At 32.3% G+C, this 23,881-nt stretch overlaps 2 protein-coding genes across 5 annotated transcripts in view; one reads left to right on the top strand and one right to left on the bottom strand.

The window, feature by feature from the left end:
* The window catches only part of LOC134535552 (actin-related protein 2/3 complex subunit 4), a 37,931-nt gene extending 14,759 nt beyond the window's left edge, over window positions 1–23,172 (top strand). Inside the window, exon 5 of the mRNA XM_063374725.1 lies at window positions 12,266–23,172. Within this exon, the coding sequence (XP_063230795.1) occupies window positions 12,266–12,271 (6 nt within the window). The 3' untranslated portion in view covers window positions 12,272–23,172. The remainder of the gene's footprint in view (window positions 1–12,265) is intronic.
* Window positions 568–7,655, bottom strand: LOC134535551 (uncharacterized). 4 transcript variants are annotated; one of them, XR_010075642.1, is made up of 6 exons: window positions 7,040–7,655; window positions 6,364–6,506; window positions 4,362–4,616; window positions 4,012–4,283; window positions 2,666–2,802; window positions 596–1,212 (listed from the first exon to the last, which is right to left on the bottom strand). XR_010075642.1 is itself a non-coding variant. In XM_063374724.1 (3 exons), the coding sequence occupies exons 1-3, from the start codon at window positions 4,111–4,113 to the stop codon at window positions 987–989; spliced, it is 465 nt and encodes a 154-aa protein (XP_063230794.1). In that variant the 5' UTR covers window positions 4,114–4,283; the 3' UTR covers window positions 568–986. The 4 variants fall into 4 exon arrangements, 1 of the variants encoding a protein (XP_063230794.1); XR_010075641.1 differs by lacking the exon at window positions 2,666–2,802 and having other exon boundaries at window positions 598–1,212; XR_010075640.1 differs by lacking the exon at window positions 596–1,212 and having other exon boundaries at window positions 2,391–2,802.
* Window positions 23,173–23,881: the final 709 nt, after the last annotated feature.

The raw sequence follows: 23,881 nt of genomic DNA, 5'->3' as shown, positions 1-23,881 counted from the left end.
TCCACGTTAACCTCCTACTTTTCTGAAGCCCTGCTTTTCACCGGATCTACTTTAATGTCACTATGTATCCTTCCGCCATATGTAAACAAAAACATTGCCATGTGACAAATGTCAAATGGTTTGTTTACAATCACCAGCTGTCAAAACAATGTGTGTATGTATGTATGTATGTATGTATATATATATATATATATATATATATATATATATATATATATATATAAGTAATTTGAATATGATCTAAGTATACATGCATATGTTCATAACATTATTTATGATACCCAATGGTAAAAATATTAAAAAATAAGTTTGTTAGCTAAAGAAATAACATATAATTTAAAGTAAATTTTTAGGAGAATATATAAATTTACAACATTTATGTAAGCAATAAATATCATCCTTTAGTACAGTTCAACACAGTTTTCTGCATCTGAAAAAAAAAGTATTGTAAATTATACATATGGCTGTCCATCTAAGCAATCTGGAAAAGACTAAGGATTGAAGGTTTAATAAAATTAACAAATTCAGATGAAAACATTTAAAAATGAATTTTCTTCTTTTATTTAATAAACCCCTATCATTTTGCCGGTTAAGGCCACAAATAAAAATATGGTTATATACATTTTCCTGAGTATACTTATTAGACAAAATCATAATTTTATGAACAGTAAAATTGTGGTGAAGAATTGACAGTAATTTCTATACCACTTATATGCATTATTTATTTGTGGCCCTGGATGGGGACTGGCTTTTTGTTTTCCAAGTAAGTTCACTGAAAAATGAAGAGACACAACAAAATAAAATGTTTCACATACACCTATACGAATCCAGAAATGAAATTTAATATTCATTTCATAATACGTGTAATATAAAGTTAATACATAAAGTTCCAGTAATCAACATACTTAATGGGAATGCATAAAAGAAAAAAAAATGTTTCAAACCCCAATACTTACAGTTGCCCAGGTGTTTATTACATACAGACCTCAATAAGAACACCCGGGTAAATCATCAAGAGGAACTGCCAGTACTTCACTGTCTCCATCTAATTGCTGTGTCGTAACCTCAAATTCTTCGCTGTCACTGTCTTCACTTGAACTATCCTCGCCGAGGTGGATGATGAGTGGAGGAATGGTGCCGCTGTCTATGTGGACTTCTCTCTCCCAGTCTGCTTGAATTAGCTTCTCCACGTGATCCACACACCTCGCCCATCTAAAAAAATTAATGTATACAGTAAAACCTCTATATAAATGACCTGTTTATAGCAAAAACCACTCTATAACAAAATATGTTTGTTTCTGTCAAAACGGCATAGTAAACAATGCATGGCATGCTCTTTATTACATACAATTTTGAACTCACTCCACAAGAAAGTATTTTTAAACACAACAAAACTCATTTAATGTGTTTTCCTCAACTATCAAAGCTATTATTTAATACTTGAAGTAACATGTTTTGTTTTATGTTATCTGAAAAAAAAAAAAAAATTATAGTGGTTTATTCAAGATATAATAAAGCTGTAAATATTATATATGTTATCAATAAAGGCTTAGAATGCATATGATAAAATATTTATTTCATAAGTTTTGTGTTTGTTTTTGGTTAAAATTTGTCCCAGACAAAAACAGTGAGATATAGCGAAAATTTAATTTTTTGAATAGTTTTGATGATTTACTGTATATGTATTTCACTATAATAACATAACTTTTGAAAATACTAATGTGCAAGAACTACATGTGTAAATACCTATTCAAGTTCGCTAGATGAAAATATTCAAAATTCTCTACGTTGAAATTTTATCTGAATATTTAAATCTGCCTACAGCACTGAACCCACCATAACTTTAAAGTCATTGACACAAGATTAAGCATAACAGAAAGTAATATCACAATTACTAATAAATACAAAACTATTTATGGAAATGAAACAATTGCAAATGGACTGCAATTACAAAAAAATAAAACCTTGCAAATAAGTCACCACTGTTAGATCTAGAAACTACACAGATATGTATGAATCACATGGGAATAAAATTACAAACACAAACACAAACACGAACACAAACACATACATGCAACACATTTTCAAAACGACAACTACACAAATTCAAACCACTTATTTTTACCAATTGTTTTAAAACTGTATTACTGGTATATGAATATACACAAAATGATAATCACACTATACACACACTAGCACACAAAGTTATCAAAAGGAATGGTAGGACCAGGCTGCTAGGCAACAATACTTACGTATTATGTAAAAATGTATGGTAAGGGTTTTGCTGAAGCTTGAGGAATGTTCTACAGGAAAATAAAACAATTTCTACTTCAAAAGGAATACCCCATTGGTCATGCAACATGAAAATACCTCTCTGGTGTGGAAGCATCAAGAGCCTCTTTCCAGATGGCTGCAACTGCATCATTGTCAAATCTCTTGGCCCGCCCCACGTTACTATTGTAATGGTGTTTACATTGAGCCCAAACTAGTTCGATTGCATTATAGTGGCAGTGATAGGGTGGGAGTCGTAGAATTTCGTGGCCATAGTTACGAGCCAACTCGTCTACCTCATATCTGAAAAGTGTGTTAGAACAAGGTGTATACGTAATTTTTTGCAACTATCTCACTTTTAAAGAAATGCTGTAAAAAAAACGAAATAATATACCGTATTCGGGGCTTGTTTTGTTTAGCTATTCTCAGCAGCTCCACTTTCAACAAATTATTTTCATGTTTTATCCCATTCTTCTCCAGCCACGCGATCAGTGCAGCCTTGGTCCAGTTCGTTGTAGGTGTTTTCTCAACCTACGTTATGCCAACATTTAACTAAATACTCAAGTAGCTGATAAGAATTCATGACAGTAGAACCCTGTTACAATTTTACTGCTTATAAAGTTTTCCTGCCTATAATGTATTATTTTTCAAGTCCAATATTTTCCCTATAAGGACAATGTATTTAATTCCTGGATATAATGTTTCACAAATTATGCGTTTCGTGCTTGTAATGTTCACTTCATAAAATTTTAGAAGACGAAAAAAATTAAAAGCCTTTGTCTATACTGTCTATGTATATGTGTATGTTAGCAGTTAACTGCCTGTTGACACCCTTGGAAAACAAATAAATTCATAAATTTTTAGCCATTCTGTGTGTTTTCAAATGTATTCACTTAAATCACATGTTCAAGTGGCAAAAGAACTGGACTTAAGCATTTCCACTGTAAACACTGTCGTGAATTATGACAATTATACAGAAATGAGACAATTTTACAGCAATGAGACAATGTGTAAGTAAAGACAAAGCAGATAGAAGCTGGAAGCACCATGATGTTAAAGAAAAATTGTTTTTGGCTTGCTACAAGCAAATTGGAGCATCAAATATATCTTTCTGCAGCTTGTTGAGTCCATTGGCAATAAATCCACACTAAAAAGTACTAAATTGAATTTCCTGCTTATGTTTTTTTTTCTTGTAGCCCCTTAAAAACAAATTATAACAGGGTTCTACTGTACTTATGCAAAGCAAACATGTGTTTTGGCATATTGTCGTAATGAATTTCTAAATTTAACAAAGCATGTTAGTTTAGTGACTAGAAATTTTTTTGAAAATATTATTTTAATTTATTAAGTAGGGCAACAGAGCATTCATAAAGTGGGTCCTTTTACCAAACAAGTAATTATGTCATTTTCAAATGCTGTTTGCAATAAAAAAAATTTATTTGGTATTTCAAACCCTCTACTAAATTAGTTTGCACTGCAATGTAATTCAATTACATTATATATATATATATATATATATATATATCTGTGTGTGTGTGTGTGTGTGTGTGTGTAATCAATTTCAGCTCAAACATTATAGTTTATAAAAATGTAGTGTAGGCATACTATTAAGATAACAATTATTGCTGGCAAAATGTATTAGTCTCGAATATTCGTACTTATACACAATAATAAACACATGTAAATTTTTCACATTACAATTTGAGCAATAAAAAGACACTGCTTTACCATTGCACATACCTGGGTGCTGTGATATGAAGCATTGTCCATTATGATGACACTGGGTTCCTCAAGATGCACCAACATGTCTTCAAACCACATCAAGAAAGTTTCCCCATTCATCTCGCCATGTTAGTCTGCAGTCTTCTGACCTGAAACAAAAAGTAATCCTGCTCCTGGCACAAAGCCAGTGCGCCCTCCAGCATTAACAACAATAAACCTTTTACCATCTCCAACAGTACGTCTCTTCGCAGATTGTAGACTCTTGTCCTGCCATGACTTTGATACAGTTCCTGAAAAATATATGAAATGAAAATGAAATACTTTGTATTGGACCACAGAACAAATTTTCAAATAAATTAATGCCTTGCCTCTCTGGAAAATCCATGTTTCATCAACAAATATGAAATTGGCACCTCTTTCTTTTTCTTCTTTATACTTTCTCAAGAAATCTATTCGCTGCAATACTATGTTTTCATTCTCTATCAAAGCTTTTCGTCCATCAACAGTTTTCCATGAAAATCCCATCTTCTTTAACAATTTATGAAGACTTGATCTTCCACCATAATAATCTATTTGTCTTTCCCTGATTTCTTTCAAAATGGTGTCGACTGTAACATTCAAACCTGTAAATTTATTGCATACATTAACAATACATGAAATAACAGAGGTACACAAAACTAAGCGAAACCACAACCCCGTAGAAGATAATTTAAGTGCACAATTTACATTTATTAAATAGTTTTAATAAACTTACATTTCAAAAATACTTTTAAATTAATGGTAAATATTTACTTGGGCGGTATTTCCGAAAAAAAATTTTAAAAATCCGAAAATACCTTTATTTTATGCTCTTCAACTTCCTCTTTTCATTAAAATCGGCGGAGATTAGAAATTCCAAATACTTTAGGAGATATCGAATTTTTAAATTTCTTCATATGTATTTGAGCGGTATTTGCGGAAAAAAATGTTAAAAATCCGAAAATACCTTTATTATATGCTCTTCAAATTCCTCTTTTCATTAAAAGCGGCGGAGATTAGAAATTCCAAATACTTTAGGAGATATCGAATTTTTAAATTTCAGCACAAAACCAGCGCATTCCTGTGGCGTGCGTGCACCATTGTTTCTTGTTTACGTACGAGTATCTATTTTTTTTATTGGATAATGATGTCACGTTTTTGTTCGTGATAGGCCAGAATTCAAATGAACTAATACGTGATTATTTAGTTCAATTATTGTTTAAAACGGTGTCTAATTACCGCCTCCAACTTAGGTGAGTTTTTAACGTTTCTAATTTTAAAGTCTTATTTGTTATTTTGATATTGTTGCGCAAGTAATAAGTAACAAAAAAATTTACGTGAGTTGTTACTGTACATCCTTTGTTACGGGTTTGTTAGGTGTGGTGCATGTTTTTTTTCATTTATTCAGATCAAAGATCCTGAACATAATCAAATATTGTGGTATAGCAAGAATAATTATCATAAGTTTAATAAAACATATATATTTTCATTATTATTCAACTTTAAATCATAACTCATTACTACATCACAGGTTTTTAGTTTTGGTTTTGTACAGGATTTTTAAACGTAATAAATTAGAAAAGCAAGCATCATCAATCACAGGATCAATATTTGCAGGATCATGCGATCAGGATCAATGTATCGAATCGGATACGCGATACTAAACTTTTACTGTTTTATAACCTTCTGTTACTTCATACACTAACACACAGTTTGTCTGGCTAAGTTGTGTTTTCATATGATACTTCATTACAATGAAGTAGGACTATTGTTTATAAAATAACAATACCCCTATATTTTCTAAAGGGTTAGGCGGGGCATGACACTATTTTGCAATAGAATATATATTGTACTGGACCCTGCCACACAGTACAATTTAGCCAATTAAGTATCCCAATTTTTTTTTAATAACCATGCTTGCTTAGACCACAACTCACTAATTTGTAACCAATTACTGCTAAAGCGCACAACTGGATATTATTGATACTGGAAATAGTCATTATTTAACCTTCTGATACATCATAAAAGTTGAGGTTATTTAATATGTATACTGTGTATAACGATATAAACATTACTTGTAGTTTTAGAATGTAACAATTTTCTTTCTATCTTTAACCTAACCTTAAAAGGACGTGTACGTATTTCATATGTTGCACAATATTCTATATATCAATACCATATCAATAAAGAAACCTAACAAACCACCCAAAAATGTTAAGTATTTTTAAAGGACAGATGATATCGGGAAAAAAACTGAACCGGTCAATCTGCATATGGATATATGAAATGAATACAATTAAGTAGGGCCTACCCCAGTGATATCGAAACTACTCTTCAGTATCAAATTTTTACCTTCAGCGTACATCCTGTAAATTGCATTCCTGATTGCATTTACTGTGAAATCGTCGACTGTGTCAAGTGACTTTCCTTCCTGTGGCCTTTTTTTCCTCTTTTTTCCTGGTGTTGAAACTTCTTCAATGTCTTTCTTGTAGTACCTAACCAAAAAAAAAAAAAAAACATTTGTCATAACACTTTTCCGGGGACCCGTTCACAATACGCAGTTAGGCAGTGTTCCAAATATGGCATTTTGTCACAAATATTTGCTTTGTGGTCACTAAATGGAAACATGACAGACTTTGTCCACGAAATTAATGAAGTGTTTTTTTATTTATTTTGTGATCTCCCAAACAGATGAAAAACTAATTAAATGCAAATTATAAAATCACTCCCTTATGTTATAGTTAAACCTATCATAAAGTTTATAAACATCGTTATAAACAAACGTGTATCACACCCATAAAAATACTTGAAAGTGCCTATATTGTTATTGTTAGGACCTGAGTAGGCCTAATATGATTTTAGGTTAAGTTTTCAACAGAGACGCCACATGGCGGTGTTGTCTCACACCAAAAAATATAAATTGGAAATAAAACACAAAAAACCTCGTGAGTTAAAACACAGGCCGACAATACTTACCACACAGTCGATATTTTTTTTACGTGCATGAAAACGAAAAAAGCCTACTTACTTGAGAACAGTTGACTTTGCGATGTTGAGAAGAAACGCGGTCGTCTGCGTAACGTCACATTTCTTCAAGTCGCCTTTCCTAATTAAAAGATATAAGTTCTGAGCGACGTTAATGATGTCCATCTGACGGTGCGACGAAGTAGCTTTCCCCATCCCGGAACCAATTACCATTACAGCAATCACAAGAACCACACAAAATATCAAAACGATAACAAATTCCATCATTACAATAGTAGATAATAAATAATATAACAAAGTTAAAATACACAATATTAACACAAAATCCTGAAACACAAACTGTACGTTATTTCACGGTCAGTAATATATTAAAACACACTGCAATATGGCGTACAGACTGCAGACTGCTTAAAGAGCTGCTGAAAGCGGCTGAAAGAGAAAACAAACAAGTGACTATTAACATTATTAATGCGCGACCACGGTTTCGGCACGTAATATTTTTTTACCGTTAACATAACGTTTTTATTTCACCAGAGATTTAAAAAAATGTTCAAACTTAACAAATACCCAAACAAATTCTTAAATACACGCGGAAAGTCAAAAAATATATATTTTGGCTATGGAACTATTTCGTTCTAATCATTGCCAACACACCACTTCTCTCACTGTTTCATTTACACACATGCGAGATCATTAATATTAATAATATTGTACATAGATAGTTACTTTTTTTGTAAAATTTTATTTAACATCATTATACGGTAATTTAGTGTTAATGCATGTTTAATATGCATATGATGGAAAGTATTTTTGCAAACGAACCAAACATGCTGCATCCTGGTGTGTTTTTTCAAAGGTTCGTTTAAAAAAGTAGGAGGTTACCGTGGATGGACTATATGTAATATGTTCCATAGGTATAACGAGCATCTGATGCAATGTACTTGAAGGAAGACTGCTTTAGTTTTGCAGGGATTATGGTTTGCCCCAAACAAATCAGACTTAAAGTGACTCAATGTCAGTAATCTATCTTTATTTAGGGAAAGAAGTATTTTCAAGTAATACCTACTAATTATATTTAATTTTCTAGAAATATGTATTTGACATCAGTTTTAAAATACTATTTTGTATCTTGGTATTTTCAATAAGTTGTCAACACGTGTTTTACAGGTCATAGGTTCAGTTTCAATGCAAAGGCATTACTCAAATTATGTAGTAGCCAGTGGCATTGCCTTTAATTCTAAATATTGTTTCAGTTCTGTAATTCATTGATTCCCCTTATTTGTACGAATCAAAAACTATACTAATCTAACATTTGCAACTAATTATGGGAAAAGTATACAGTATACTTTTTTTTTTCATTGTGTAATTTTTAACACCACTTAAAAGTTTTAAAAGGTTAACAGTGATAAACATAACATAAAATAATGAAATAAAATGGGATGTACCCATGTAATTTCCTGCAGAAAATTTTTGCCAGCATAATGCTTAAAATCGAGGTTATAAGGTATTATTGCACAGTAAAATTATGATCTTCACTTTTGCAGTTTCCAAAACATATAGGCAATGGATTATTTGAAGTAGCTTGGCTTCTGGTGTGTAGCTGTGTCCTTGGGAAAGGACACGGCTACAACCCAGAAGCCAAGCTACTTTAGACAATGGCCGTGAAAGCCTGCGAACATTATCAATGGATTATTTATTGTTTGTTTTTGTAGAAATATCCAGTTCCTACGAAATACAGATAACAAATACAGCAATAACAAGCTGTCGTATTTGATGTAACATATTCCCTTACTCATCCACTATGGTCATTGTCTTTAGTATTGTGCACAGGTTACCAGCCACAGGGATAACAAAATTTGAATTTAATTAAAGATTTCAATTAATTAATTTTAATTAATTAAAGTCACTTTTTTTTTATCTGTAAGAAAGCATTGAGTGTGTTTTAGGGTGGTATTCATTAACCTTGCAGACTGGACTCGTTTGTTAAAAATTCTGCTACTTTTAACACAGAGCACTGAAACCCCAGAATTTAAGGCTATTTACAGTAGAAAGATTTTGTGAGTATATATCACTACATTCGAGGTGTGTTAGTACGTTGAGGGGGAGGAAGTTTTTTATTTTTTTAATACTCTTGCATCTCACCGTGAAAAACAGGTGTTTTGCAACCACAAAGTACATCTCAACTTATGTGACTTGAGTTGAATAAATTTAAGAACTTGTGTACTTTTGTCGTTCCTGTGCAAGTTAAACTTTAAGACATAATGTATCAAAACTATTTAATAATATCCTATTTTAAAATAATATGATAAAATAAGTTAAACTGTTTGTTGAAATAGTTCTGGTACATTTTTACAGTTATTTTTGCTAATACGACGTAAGAAAAAGTTTAATCTATTTTACCATATTATGTTGCTAACCTAAACTAATCAATCTTTTTCACTATACGTAGTTGTAATTTAGCTAACCTAACTTAATCAACCATTAACTTGGTATTACCATTTTTCAAGTATAAATACCCTAAATAGGATCTCCATAATTGTTAATACTGAATAACTACTTGTTTAAATGCAATGTGCCTTTACAAAATGATTAAAAAAACATTTCAGGTAGTGAAAAACTGGAAAACTGCTTTGTAAATTTTTTTGTGGTAATGTCAATTTACTTCAGGATAAGTTACTGTAAATATTAGTTTAATAAAAATATCATTTTTAACTACACAGCAAAAGAAATTGTAACATTGAGAAAGAAAAAATATATGTTTAAAAGTTTAACCATAAGTTTGAATGAATCTGGTAGTATAGGCTACGTAGGAAGGAATTTTAAATTTTTTTAAACCCTTTTGTTATTTCAACCGCCAGAAGTAATATTTCATTTCATCAAAAATTGTTTAGAAAAATTTTTAACATAGTGTTTGAGTACTTTTGCAAACCTTGTGGTAATGATTGCTCGTATCAAAATATATGTTTAACAAAAGGTCAACATAATATTAAAAAAGTTAAAAATAAATAAGAGTGGATTTGATAGTGTACAAAGTACGGAAGTTATATTTTTTTTATTCCTTGCAGTAATATTTTGTCTTATCAAAAATTGTTTCAGAAGAAAGTTTTCCGTAGTGTTTGTTCTTTAACCCCTGCTTTTTCCACCCCTTGCAGCTGTAATTGGTCATATTAAAAATATATTATGAAAATGATTTGGTATTGCTCTAAGGAAATGTAACATTTTCATACAGATGCGATATTTGTTTTTTAAGGGAGTACTTTAACATGTTCCTGCCCATTGAATCAAATATGAAATGTTATAAAATTTCAGACATTTATTCTAAAAGTATGTAACCTATATTTAATTTTTGAAATTTTACTTTCTGAGCGTAACTTTGCAAAAAAAATAAGTAAGTTGTCTTAGTACTAAAAAAATAGTAGATTTAGGCTTAACGAGATTGAATTTGAAACTCTAGTTACATAAAAATAAAAGGACATTAGGGAATTGGGTTTTGCTTTAATATAGTTTATTTATGATGTATTCATGATATTTTACTAATAAAACATCACATAGAGCTAATTCACAGTAATAATAATTGTGCTAATTTCATTGTAAGAGTTCAAATTGCTTCTGTTTAACCCTTTTTATTAAATATGTAAATTTATTATTAATTAATTATAATCGTACTTTGAGAAATTTTAGCTAACAAATATTTTACCAAGCGTAATAAAGAAACAAGCATTGTTTAAGAATGTATAAGTTCCTATAATAAACTTAAATCTTAAGTGAAAGAACACTATCTTGTATTTTCATTTTGGCTAACAGGCGCGTAGTTAAGTTCCTATAATGTGTTCATTTATTCATCAATAATATTAGACATTCATTTCCTAATATAAGAGGTTAATTTTTCGTGTTCAAGTTACTTGAGATCCTATAATTTAATCTTATTAAAAGTAACAAATTGATAGATAAATAAATAAATAAATAAAACATATGACACAAAGCCTACCAAGTATGAAATAACCAAACCAATTTACTTAGCTACGTATTTAAATATATTATAACAATTAGATAAACAAAAAAAGTTTGGTCAGTGATGAGATTTGAACCACAGGTACAGTTTTACCTTTACTTCTTTGTCCGAAAACAAACTCTCTAACCATTACACTACCAAAGCTCTGAGGAATTTGTGAGGGAGATTATGTACTATCAGTAATGTAATGCCATATTTTTTATTATTATTATTTAGGGATTCTGGTCATCACGAATGTAGATTTATTTCTTCTGATGGTGATATCAACATTATCAACCATCATTAAACTCGTCGTCTTCCACATCCATTGCACTCGTTCTGTAATCAGTATGTAAATAAACATTTCTGTTTAGCTCTTGAAAATGTAACCACTGGTCACAAACAAACACTAAACTCATTTAAAACACACAACAGATTGCTTCAGCACTTCATATGGGATTTAAGTAAGTTTAAAAATACGAAGTTCACAAGAATCTGTGATTTTCTACACTGCGATCTGAAGAAGCAGTTGCTTGAGACGTGTCTGCAGTGGTCTTGGCAAAGACGGTCTTAATTGTGTTCTTAAGCAAGGTCTCAGCGACTATGAAACATACTTATGTGATGGCAGGGGCGCAACAACAGGGGGGGGGGGGGGGGCAAGGGTATTTTGCCCCCCCCCCCCCTCTGGAACCTTGAAGTGGGGGCAAACGGGGGCAATGAAAGTGCTGTGTAATCAATTTTTAAATAATAAAACTGCTTAAATAGCACCATTTTTCACCTTGAAATGCAAATTTTTCCCCGGGGGAGGACCCCTGGACCCCCTTCAATAGTGGAAATTTAGTTGTTGCGCCCCTGTGTGATGGTGTTCTCAAGCAACGACTATGATACTGGAGAATGCCCTCTCAGAAATTAGAAATATGGGACACTCATATTATGGTCTTCATCAAGACTGTCTTGTTTGCGATCATTTGAGACAAGTCCAAGCAACGTCTATGGCACCCAAATATTTAAATAAGAATGCATATAAGAATTTCTTGACGAAGGAATTGCTCAAGACATAAATATGTATACCACCTTTATAACCCCTATATTGGAAGAGGAAATACCAGATTTGTTCTGCTTCACTTTTGCTAGCAGATAGATGCTCATTTGGACACTTCCTATATCTTTGGTTCCAGCAGCTACTTAAAGAGTGGACCTTCTATACTTTTCCTTCTTTTTTTTTCGTTATGTACTAGTTTTCCAGAACTTGACACTAGGATATGTGTTTTGTTTCAGTTCTAAGAATGAGGCAGAAATTCAACCCATCATTCCACTGTGCTTGGTACCGCGTCCCATTTATTGAGACGTAAAAATTCTGCGTGTGTATTTTGTTGCAAAAAAAAACAACAAACAACAAACAACCACACAACAATAACTTAATTATGTTTGTAAATATTTATACCATTACAGCTGATTGCAGTTGGTTATTGTATTAAGTATCTAAATGTAACTATCACATATTAACAGTTTGCTTTGAAATATTATGCTGAAATCTAATTATGGTGTTGTGTGGACACCAACCTGTTTGATGCTGTTCTTAAAAACACTTTGTAAAGTTGATGCAAGAAAAGTCTTCTTTTGATTCTTAATAAGCCACAAAGTAAAATGCCAAAAATAATGATACTTTTATAATATTTTTGTGCAACATGTTTTTGAATGTCCTGATGTGGCACTGGAGACTGTCTCCCTTAGGTCCGTGTTTGAAGTAATTGAATATGTATTTGTTACTTGAGTGAACATTCAGTTGTCCGTTTCACGTGACTCCACTAATTTTTGACTGACATTGGGCCCAACCGAACAGTATGTAAACATGTAAATCCTGTCATTTGAGAAGTATTGTATCATGCGATAGTTATTGTTGGATCGATGTTGTTAGTTTGGCTGTCAGTAAGAAAATAATAGTCACTGGAATCATAACTTAAATCATAATGTGGACTTATGTATCTAAATGTAATACAAACAGATTGAATACACAGAACATATGGCACATGTTATAAAAATGTTGAAATTGAATATTTCTTAGTATTTAATATTAATTACTGCAATAATAAACTATAGTATGGATGAAACTGTTCAATATATAAAATATTAAAAATAGTTTTCATACATTTTTTATTTACCTGAATTCATGGTTTTTGTTTTTTTCTTTAACTTCCTGAGACCCCGAATTATTTTTTTTACTTCAAAACTAATTGATTAGTACCTATGCTATAATTAATTAATGATACATATAGAACATGTAAATGGTTTTATACCCTAGGTATTCAGTACCTTAGGACTTAAATACTATAGAAAATTCTGTGTTTACTAAAATAAATTAATGGGTGTATATAGGCATATCAGTTTAATTAGTTATACACAATTCACTGGATTCGTAAACATACGGCCCATTGTGTAATAAATGTGTACACAACATTTTGGTATAAATAAACACTCGGGACATCAAATTTTCAACTTTTTTACAAAAACAAAAATGCATCATTTTTTTTTTAATTGCAGAATCATTGTTTTAAACTATGGTAATCACAATTAATAACGTTAATAAAAGGATACCTAAATAAGGTCAAATAAAGTCAAAACTCAAATTTTTTTCTTGTACTCAATTGAGTACCAGAGGTCTGAAACACATTGTGCTTAGCTCGGAGTCTTTAGGTAAAATACGATACCAAACATAAGAGTGTTATTTCACTAGTCACTATATTCAAAGAACAAGTACTATTCTCCAGTAATTACTTCTCCATGAAATGTAGAGAAACAGTTTTTGCCTTTATGTAAACACAGGTACACCTCACATCTCATACACTGCACTCTAGTTTTCCCTTTGCAACCTTCTCTGCGACATTTGTTTGGATTTTTCAAGTCGACAAATTGTGGCATGTGCTGTCCACTTAGTCTGAAGTGAAGCGGAGGTAACTTACATCTCTTCTTGTTGGCTGGTTTTTCATACTCAGGAGCCTCTTCATCTACCACATCACCATCAGCTGTTGAGTTCTGCTAATTTCATGCGAAATTGCAAAAATTTCATGATTTCTTGAGACTGTTTCTTTTGAAAATAACAATCAGACCGATATTGTAACCAAGCATTTGTAACAGATAAATCAAAGAAATGAAGAAGAACACGCATAGTCCACTTATTTGTTCGAGCCTTCATTCTGTAGAATGAAATCATTCTATCGCTTAGGTAAACTCCCCCCATGAATTTACTATATGATTTTATCACTTGTGAAATCACAGGAAGGAAATTTATTTTTCATCAAAGTGCCTGTACCATAATTATTTTTTGTATGTAAGTAAAAAAGAAGATTCTCTGTTGTAAAGTATCGGTCAAAATAAACACATGTACCAGGAGGAACAGTCTCGCACAGTTTCACTACAGTAGACTCTGCAACAGTAAATCTACCACTGCTGTCTTCAGTGAGCAGGGTGTATTTACCTTGGTAAACAACAAAATCAAGAACCATTCCTTCTGGCGCAGCAAGCACAAAGTTCTTTAGACCAACTGGATTGGGTTTTCCCACAACATATTGCTTCATTGAAGTATTACCTGTAAATGGAATCATTTGCTCGTCTTTTGACAAATGAGAAGATCTCTGCAACATCAAACATCCTCTTCGCACATCATTTAGAAAGGGTCTAACCTTCCAAAGCTTGTCCATTTCTTTGGAATAATCTGGGATATCTGTGTCTACTAAAACTTTCAAAATGGATCGCACTGCAAAATATTTGTCTCTGGTGAAATTGTCAACAATAATGGGCACTTGTGTGTCTAAAGCCCAATACATTCTAATCCAAGGAAACCCAAGATTCGACATAAGAAGAGTAGTTCCAAAAAACCTTATAATATCTTGAGCTTTCAAATTCAAACTTTTCTCTTTAGATATAACAGATCTTATGTTAGTACACCTTGCAATGTAAGAATACATTGTCTCGTATATGTACTGCTGTAAATACTGTCCAGGTGTCCAGTTGCCCCTTGGCCCTAATTGCGAAGGATAACTACAATTTCTTATGTCAAAAATAGGGACAAAATCATCATCATTTTTTTCCATTTGTGAACGCTTAACTGTCTACGAACATTTCTTTGAGGATTGGCACCAGAAGTTTGTTGCACATTTACACTGTGTGATTCTGCAGATGAGCGTTGTTCACTTGCTTCCGAAACACTTACAGAGAGGGTAGACACTGAACTACATGATAGTAAACTGTTTCTGAGAATTGGAGATGTAGTATCTATTGTAACTTCCTCATCTTCTGAAGTAGAAGAATCCTTATCTGTCTGACATCGCTTCCACACACTATTTTCAGGTGCGTTTTCATCTTCAGAATCTTCAAATTCTGACAATTTACCATCTTCAATTATTTGTAATATTTCGTCTGCTGTCCAATTGTTTTCCCCTGCAAACAACATACCACTAAAGTCATGTAAACTGAAGAAGTGCCAAAATATATTTTATTATTTTTTATTTATTTAAAATGGGCTTGTAAAAATTATCAAAACAAAACACAATTATAGTCTAGTATATTTTACATTGTACTACCTATTTTGAAACTAACTAAAAATAAAAGAAGTTTGTAAGAACATGCAAAAATAAACTATTAGTACTCAATTGAGTACTAAATAATAAATGAATACACAGGCCTATAGTACTCAATTGAGTATTATGATATTTTGAGGTTATGTTTTATTCACAAACTGCACAGACCGAACATACTCAATTGAGTACAGAGATAAGTAAATTGACCAGATGGAACATAAACACATCGTTTAGGTGAGGGGTTTAAAGTCCGGAGGGGAAAGGTGAGGGGGAAGGTCTGCCATATTGCTTAGTGAATAACCATGGAGTGGAAGTCTGGAATCAAATATGAAGCTCCAAGAGACGATGTTGAAAGACAAGAATAGAGCTAGTGGTAGCAAAAACGTGAATGTTTACATTGTTTTGAATGGCACCATTTTAATTTTTCGCTGAATACACGTGATGGTGAAAGCTTGTGCAACTTTTGGTTGCACTAATAGATTCGGCAGTTGTGGTGGATTAACTTTCCACAGGTAAGAAACTGTTATTTTCTTTTTGTAAATGTATAATGTGCGTTCATACAGCGAGAGCTAAATTTGGCTTTTCAATTTTCCTAACCTAATTTGAAGTGCTGGTGGACGACGTAAATAGTATTGTAAATAGTAAATGTATATGTAAGATATTATATTCATGAATGTAAATTTAATGTGCTTTGAACGGCCGTTACCTACTTCAAATATGGCGAGTAAATGGAGCACACACGTACAATGCAAGGCAGATGCACCTAAACTTAATATTTTAAATAAATTTTATTCTGTTGACTACAAGCTTGTTATTGTTTTGTCTACCAATTGATAATGTAGTAAAAGTTCCATAATCAAGTATCCAAGTTAATATCTTGGTCCTGATGGCATGATCCTGTAATATCTAACTGCAATATCTCGGAAACCAGTAGAAATTTAGAAACCCCGTTTTCAGGGTAAGTAGAGGAACATCATTAGTGTTTAAAAAATGTATTATCAGAATTTTATTATTTTATTTACGGAAAAGCCACGACCCAACAATTTACCCTTTGTTTATTGTCACTTGTCAAGTGTTTATATATAATCAAATAGGTAACTTATATTGTGAAATATAACTTTGCTGACGAGTCCTATACTACTTGTACCATATTTGTGTAAAAGTGTAGTCTCCTGGAAAACAAAGAATTGAATTGAATTCAGTGGCTTCATAAATTAAACATTTGGACTAGGTAAGTTGATTAGCAAAAAAATGTGTGCATGAAGAATGTTAATTATGCATAAAATCACGTTAGCCTACCCTAGGCACTTTCAACTGTTGATTTAAATTAAATTTTAAGGAATATTAAAAAAGCCTGTTTTTTTATTCACAATGCACGAATCTTGAGAAGTATCTACATGTAAACAGCAACACACACTGTGACTAGCTCTACACTTTCGCAACCTTTGTACAATTTTCTCATTAACTGTTTTTTAAAAAATATTTTATTCGACTACAGTTTGCAGCATAGCATTTTGTGTAATCCAAAAACTTGTTTGAATTGAACATTCTTTAATTGTAATCTAAAGTATAGTGTCAATTTCATAACACTTTGCATCAGTCGTCGCAGTACACAGGGAGTCTACCAGATGTAGTAAATTAAATTCTCTGGTTTTTCCAGGTTTTCTTTAACACAATTACAACATTCCAAGAAACTGAAAAAACTGTATAATATTACATTGACGGGTTTCAAAGTATTTCAACTTACTTAAATTAGTAAAAAAAATACCTTCTTCCAGATGTGGCCAAAGTGACTCAATTGATGGCAAATAAAACATGCTGCTACAAATATTTCACACACTTCCTTTTGCAAAAATCATTAGTAAAAGGAAGCTCCCATCAATTTCTCAGTGACTCAACTTTTGCGTCTATTGCACTTCAGAACGAGCCAAATCCAATATTCGAGCCTTCTTCAACTGCAATGCCTTGATCTCCTCTTCAACTCTTCTTTTTTCTGCCTTCTTCTTGTCTGTAGCTTCCTTTTCTTTTTGTTTTCTTTGCAGGGCTTCCTTACGCCTACAACTAGCATTTCTTACATACTGTTACATGGACTTGGTGATATCAACATACTCTACACCTCCAGAACGTTGAACAAAGTCATACATCTGTCTTTGTGCGATCAGTATTTCTTCCTGCAAGTTTTCAGTCAGCAGATTAGAATTCACGAGAAAAAGACGAGAACAGTGCTGCAGAATCTTGCGAGGAACATACCAACTGATATGATCACTCAATGTTATCAGCTTCTTGTCCTAATAGCCACCTGATTTGAAGACAACATTCTAAACTGTACTTCACACGTTGTTTCCTCACACCCGAATTTAAAGCCACAGACGGACATAAGCAGGAAATTCCCTTGGTAAGATTGTACTTCAGGGGACTTTTGTCTTGAATTTTTTTTACCATAACCTTTAGAAAAGTCCTATCATTTTTCTGTAACAGGACAGACTTTTCTGGTACTTTCTCTTTCTTGATGGCATGGCGTACTGCATAACCCAACTTGATATTTTTAGCAGTTAATAGAGTTTCCTGGTTATCTACATCCAATCGAGATACATTGCATTTCTCCCTAAAGCTCTTCAGTACCTCTGGTTTCAAAAACTTTCCTGCCAAAGCTAATAAAATGTCTACCAGTGAATTATAGAGAAAAGGTGCCACGGGTGCTTCACTTTGGAACATTGTGAGAAACAATTCCAGCTCTGATGCCAAAAAGTGGAAGAATGTCAATTTTACTTCTAGAAGATTATCTTCAAGAGCACTTTTCACTACACTGAAAGAGAGAGATGAAATAGAAACTTCACTAACAAATTTCTTTAGGTGGGGTAACGTTTTCATGGCACGCTCAGCAACTACAGTATTTTCTAACCATCTGATTGCACAAAATTTCTTGGGAAAAAGCTCTGATCCAGTTATTCTAATGTAATCTGCCCTCCTTGCAGGTACGTGCTTAAACAAATAGTAACTGTGCCTCAAAAAACTAACAACGTCCCATTGTGTAGCAGAAATTCCAGTTTTGAAAGCACCATGGACCATATAAAGCCCACAGCTACCAATTTGTAGCAACGATGGCGAATCTTCACCAAAAGTGTCTGTGATATGTATTTTCAAAGCTAATAAAAATGTCCAGTTTACGTTGAGGGCATCCATAGATACTTAAAATTAAATGCACCTGTCTGTATAATCTGAACGTGGGAAGCACATGCTGCAGCACGTCATGTCAGCAGGATAACAGATCAGCTTGAACCAGTGATTTTTTGCCACTTCCGAATCCGATGATAAATAAAAGAACGAATCCGATGATAAATAAAAGAAAATGGACGTGGGAACTGTTCGTTATTTGCCATTCAAAAATAAAAATGGGAGGGGATTCACATGATGCTACGTCAATGCAAGCGGATCAATAAACAAAAAACATATTGCCAACTACAACCTACCAAACAAAAATTCCCTGATTATTCCCTGATTACAATATTCCCTGATATTTCCAGGTTTTCCAAGTTTTCCAGGGTCGGTAGACTTCCTGAGTACATCAATAATAATATTCACAGTAAAAAACAATATCAAGACAATGTTAAAAACCAAGTATTATAGTTGCTCATTGTATTAAACAAACATGCAGAACCGTAAATACTTGAATGTGGTATTGGCAGTTCGTACACTCATAGTCTGTAATTAAATTGTTCCTAATTAAGCACTTATAATACAGTTTAAATGTGAAAGCTATGCTAGCCCTCCTGCATGGTTCTTTATTACTAATAATATAAAAAGAATAGTTTCAAATTTAAATTTTTTGCACACACATTTCCTAAAGCGTCATACAAATTACATTGCTCTTGGCTATTCTTTTGCCACCCGCGATATGGCGGTACATGTAAACAAACGTTGTGCGCATGCACAGTCCGAAGATTTTATTTCGGATACAGGCTTCATTGATTACCCTTGAAAAGTACACCTGCTTCCACTCCATAGACTATTACCTCCATGTGAATAACATAGTTGATTTTGCCTTTTGATTACATTGCGAGTAGTTGAAAGTTTATTAATTTATGTATCGTTAATTTGGTTTTTGAGTGTTGTAGGTGAATCTGTTGTAAGTTCTCAAAAGTTTGGTTGTTTTAGAAGTAGAATGTGTGATTTTGAACCAGTGTGACAGTCTATAAAGCATGATATATTAGTATATTATGGCATCGTGTGTTGCGTATGGTTGTGTAAAAAGAAGTTCTAGGAAAACTGAGAGCCAGTTACTGAAGGAAAAGCATAAGAAGATAACCTTTCACAGGTAAAATGTGTTTGATTATTTTAGTGAATTACTATTTTTATCGGCTCTATTAGTTGCTATCTATATGATAGTTAAGATGCAATAGACAATGTCGCAATTCTGTAGGACCAAATGTAATCAGATGGTATTGAAAAGGCAGTGTTACGCATTAAATGTTAATAACTGTTGGATGGATTAATTGTTAAAGAACGAGATATTAGTGTGGACGATGGCTATTCTGAATTGTTGGCTGGGGAGGAGGATTCAAGGTTGAAGGCATAGTTTGAATTTATGGATACATAAACAAATAGAAAGCATTCAGTTACCTTTCTTTGTTTAAACTACAACTGGGTTAGGTAGGTAATGATGGAACTGATTGTTGATGTTGAAGGGGTAATTATCACGACTAGTCCCTCTTCCTTTTAAAATAAAATTAAAAAATTTAAAAAAAATCGGCAATACTTTTATTTTCTGCGACAAAATTTCCTCTATTTACAAATTTTGTTGAGACAAGAAATTCCAACTCGTTTAGGAGATATCACTGTTTATGAATAATTATTAACATACCTGTACATTGGTGCGGACGCCGCAATTTATTTTTCCCGTGTGTCCGTGTATGTTTGTTTAGATCAACTCATGATAACTAATGGTCGATTAGGTTAGGTTGGCTACATTATAAATACCTAATTTACAAAATTGTGGATGGTTGGTTATGTTAGGTTAGTATAGCTACATTAAAACTACTGTCAAATAATTTTAATGGTTGTTTAGGAATTTCTAATTTAATATGTAGCTATCCTGACCTTATAGACCATTCACACAATCTCCCAATTTTTTTTTAAAGTAGCTATACTAACCTAATTTATGGTCCAAAATCATTATTTTAATGGTTTTAGAAGTATAACAACACGTGTGTTTGTTTGTTGTTTAAAACAGCTGTTCATGTAAACAATTTCTCAGCTACATAGGCGCCATATTGCTTAGTGAATGCCAGCTTCAAGAAGGATCGGTTATGTTCCATCTGGTCCATTTACCAAACGCCCGATCGTGCATCTTCGGTTTTTTTTTTTTTGTTCATTGTAAATAAAAATACAACTCATGATAACTAATGGTCAATTAGGTTAGGTTAGCTACATTATAAATACTTTAAGACATTGGCTGTATCCGAATACATAGGGATGCGTCCTTAGCACACACATCCCTACATCCCTTAGCAAATGCAGCCACAATGTAGAGGACGCATTTCTAATGGATGGATAGTATCCGAATACTTTTACTGCTAGCACCACCTGTTGACTGTCAGTCGTACTAATGTTCACGCAGCCATTTTGTGTAGGGATATCTACGAATATTCAGCAAAACGTAAATAATAAATACCTACCAATTAAAAAATAATGTAACGTGTATGTTATACATGTTAGCGATCCAAATAAAATACATTTTATAAATTGTAAACTTTAAAAATACTTATGAGTTTTGAATTATCCTTTAAGTTTAAATTCGTATTTTGATTATATTTATTAACGTCTTTGCCTCTGTTTAAGTTATCACTTTCGCTTATAATGTTTTAAACAAATCTTATGCTGAAAATCTGAAGTAATATTATACACAAACAAAATAAAAGCCGATTCCGAAGCTAATGGATGTAGGGACGCGTTAGTGGATGCGAGTGTCGCATCCCTAGAAATCTCGAATTAGTGGATGCGTGAAGGGATGCATCGGCATCCCTTGTGATGATTCGGATTCAACACAAAGATGGCCGCGTCCACTACGATGCACTTTTAGTGGATCCCTTAGCTAAGGGATCCATTAGGCCAGTATTCGGATGCAGCCATTGTGGACGGTTGATTTGGTTAGGATAGCTACATTAAAGATACCGTTACTGTGAAATCATGTAAACGGTTTCCTAGTCCTGGATAGCTACATATTAAAAAGTTATTTGCTAAGCAACCATAAAATGATTTTACAGTATTTTAATGTAGCTATACTTACCTAATATAACCAATCTTCCACAATATTTTAAAGTATTTATAATGTAGCTAACCTATCTTAATCGACTGCAAAATTTAATGCCACACCGGTTTATACATGAGATAGAACGGAAAAAAAAAAAGTGAGCATGAACTTCGGGTTTGGCTCTCTCGTCTGTGAAAAGGCTTGCCAATGTGAGTATTTGGGTCTGTGCAATATAGAATGTACATCATAGGCTTCCCACATACAAAGACCCCCACTGTGACCAACCTAGAGACTTGAAATATTTTGAGAACAAAATTGAAATATTGTAGGAAGTAATTCCATAGAGATATATGTAAGTAAATTAAAGATCAAAATAAAAGGTACTCATTTGAGTACCATGGAACCATGTGGGTCTCAGGAGGTTAAGTTATGATCATTTTTTAATTACTTTGTTAAAGAAAATATTGATTTTTCATTATTTTGTCTAATGTGTGTTCCACTTTCTATTAAAGTTGTGGTGGAAGGATACGTGGTTGTGCTCTACTTTCCTACATAACTGTCAAAATTATGTGATGTTACGTGAGACAGACTTTTAAGTGCTACAAACAATAGTTATTGGTGCTAGTGAAGAAATTCAAATGATCAATGGTAAGCTTATTTTGTAAAGTATCAGAGTGTAATTAATATCTAATAATTATTTGAGTTTAAGTATTTTTAATATGAAATACACTTTTTTATTCTGTTCATTATGATAGGTAGACTTTCTACTTTTGGAGAGAGGTTCGGCCACAATTTTTACCTTGAGTATATGATGTGTGCTGGTTAAAGAACACTCTTCATTTTGTTTTTATAAATTTGTGTCTGTTGCATTTATTAATATTTTTATAGGTTGAAGTAAAGTTTTTGATGACATTTAACATGTTTGAAGTGTTCAGTGCTGAAATGTATGTGATGTTAAGCATTGATTAAAATTATTCATTTTTATGAAAATTTATAATGTCATAAACATTGTATGACATTATTACCTGCCAGTTTGTATGAAATGGTGCTAATTTTGTTTGGTAAGTCAGAAATACTACTACTATGTATAATGTAAATGTATAAATAATTTTTTTGATTATACCATTATGTATTGTGTTCGATTAGCGTTAATTTTATTACATCAATTTGATAAGTGAGTGTTAAATGTAAACCTTCCAGGTCTGGTGATAGTTTGGCAAGTCTGTATTATCATATGTACTTTGAACTGCAAAGTAGTAATATTTTTCTCCTCTGAAATTAAATTAAACAAGAATGGATTTGGTTTTAGAATAAAACATGTAAACTGTGTCAAGTACTAATTAAAGTTACTTCTCTAAGGTGTTTGTAATCATTAACATATCAGTGTATTGTATATCCTATCTTAGGTTCTACAGAGATAATCTTCACAAGTACATTGTTGGCACAAATTAAGTTGAATGCATTTTTTTTTTTAATTTGTGTTTGTAAAATTATGCAACTTCAGGGTAGGGACAGGATTTTTTTTACAATTATAATGAAATAGAAACTACACTAGAATGTCTGTTAACACTAAAATACAAAGTAATTATAAATTAAAGCAAAGTTTGAAATATTTAGCTCTAATAAACAAAATACATTTTTAAAAACTTTACTTAAATCACAAAAAAAATATATATATGTATATATAATCCTTAAAGATCCAGAATTTATGAAATGTCATTTAAAGTTTTTGGTTTCAATCATTTATGAATTGGAAATATATTGTGTGTATACTTTCTATACTTATAGGAAAACTCCTCAGTAAATTTATGGTTCTTGAGATAATCAGTTGTATTATGTAGAATACAGAAGATGCATTGCCACATTCATGTATGAAATCATCAAATGTAGATGTGAATTTACATTGCTTACATATTTGAACATTGAAATGTTCAAAGGTTATTTTTTCTGTTGTAGTTTTGCTATAATACATACATAAACATCTCAGTAAAGTAAAAAAAAAAAAAATAGAATAAGATTTTTATATTTTTCAAACTATTGCTATAAATTCAATTTTAATACATTCTT

The sequence above is a fragment of the Bacillus rossius genome, chromosome 8 (assembly GCF_032445375.1).
Source record: "Bacillus rossius redtenbacheri isolate Brsri chromosome 8, Brsri_v3, whole genome shotgun sequence".
Classification (NCBI taxonomy): domain Eukaryota; kingdom Metazoa; phylum Arthropoda; class Insecta; order Phasmatodea; family Bacillidae; genus Bacillus; species Bacillus rossius.
Note: the sequence above shows the minus strand (reverse complement) of the source record. Positions and strands in the feature narration are given on the sequence as shown.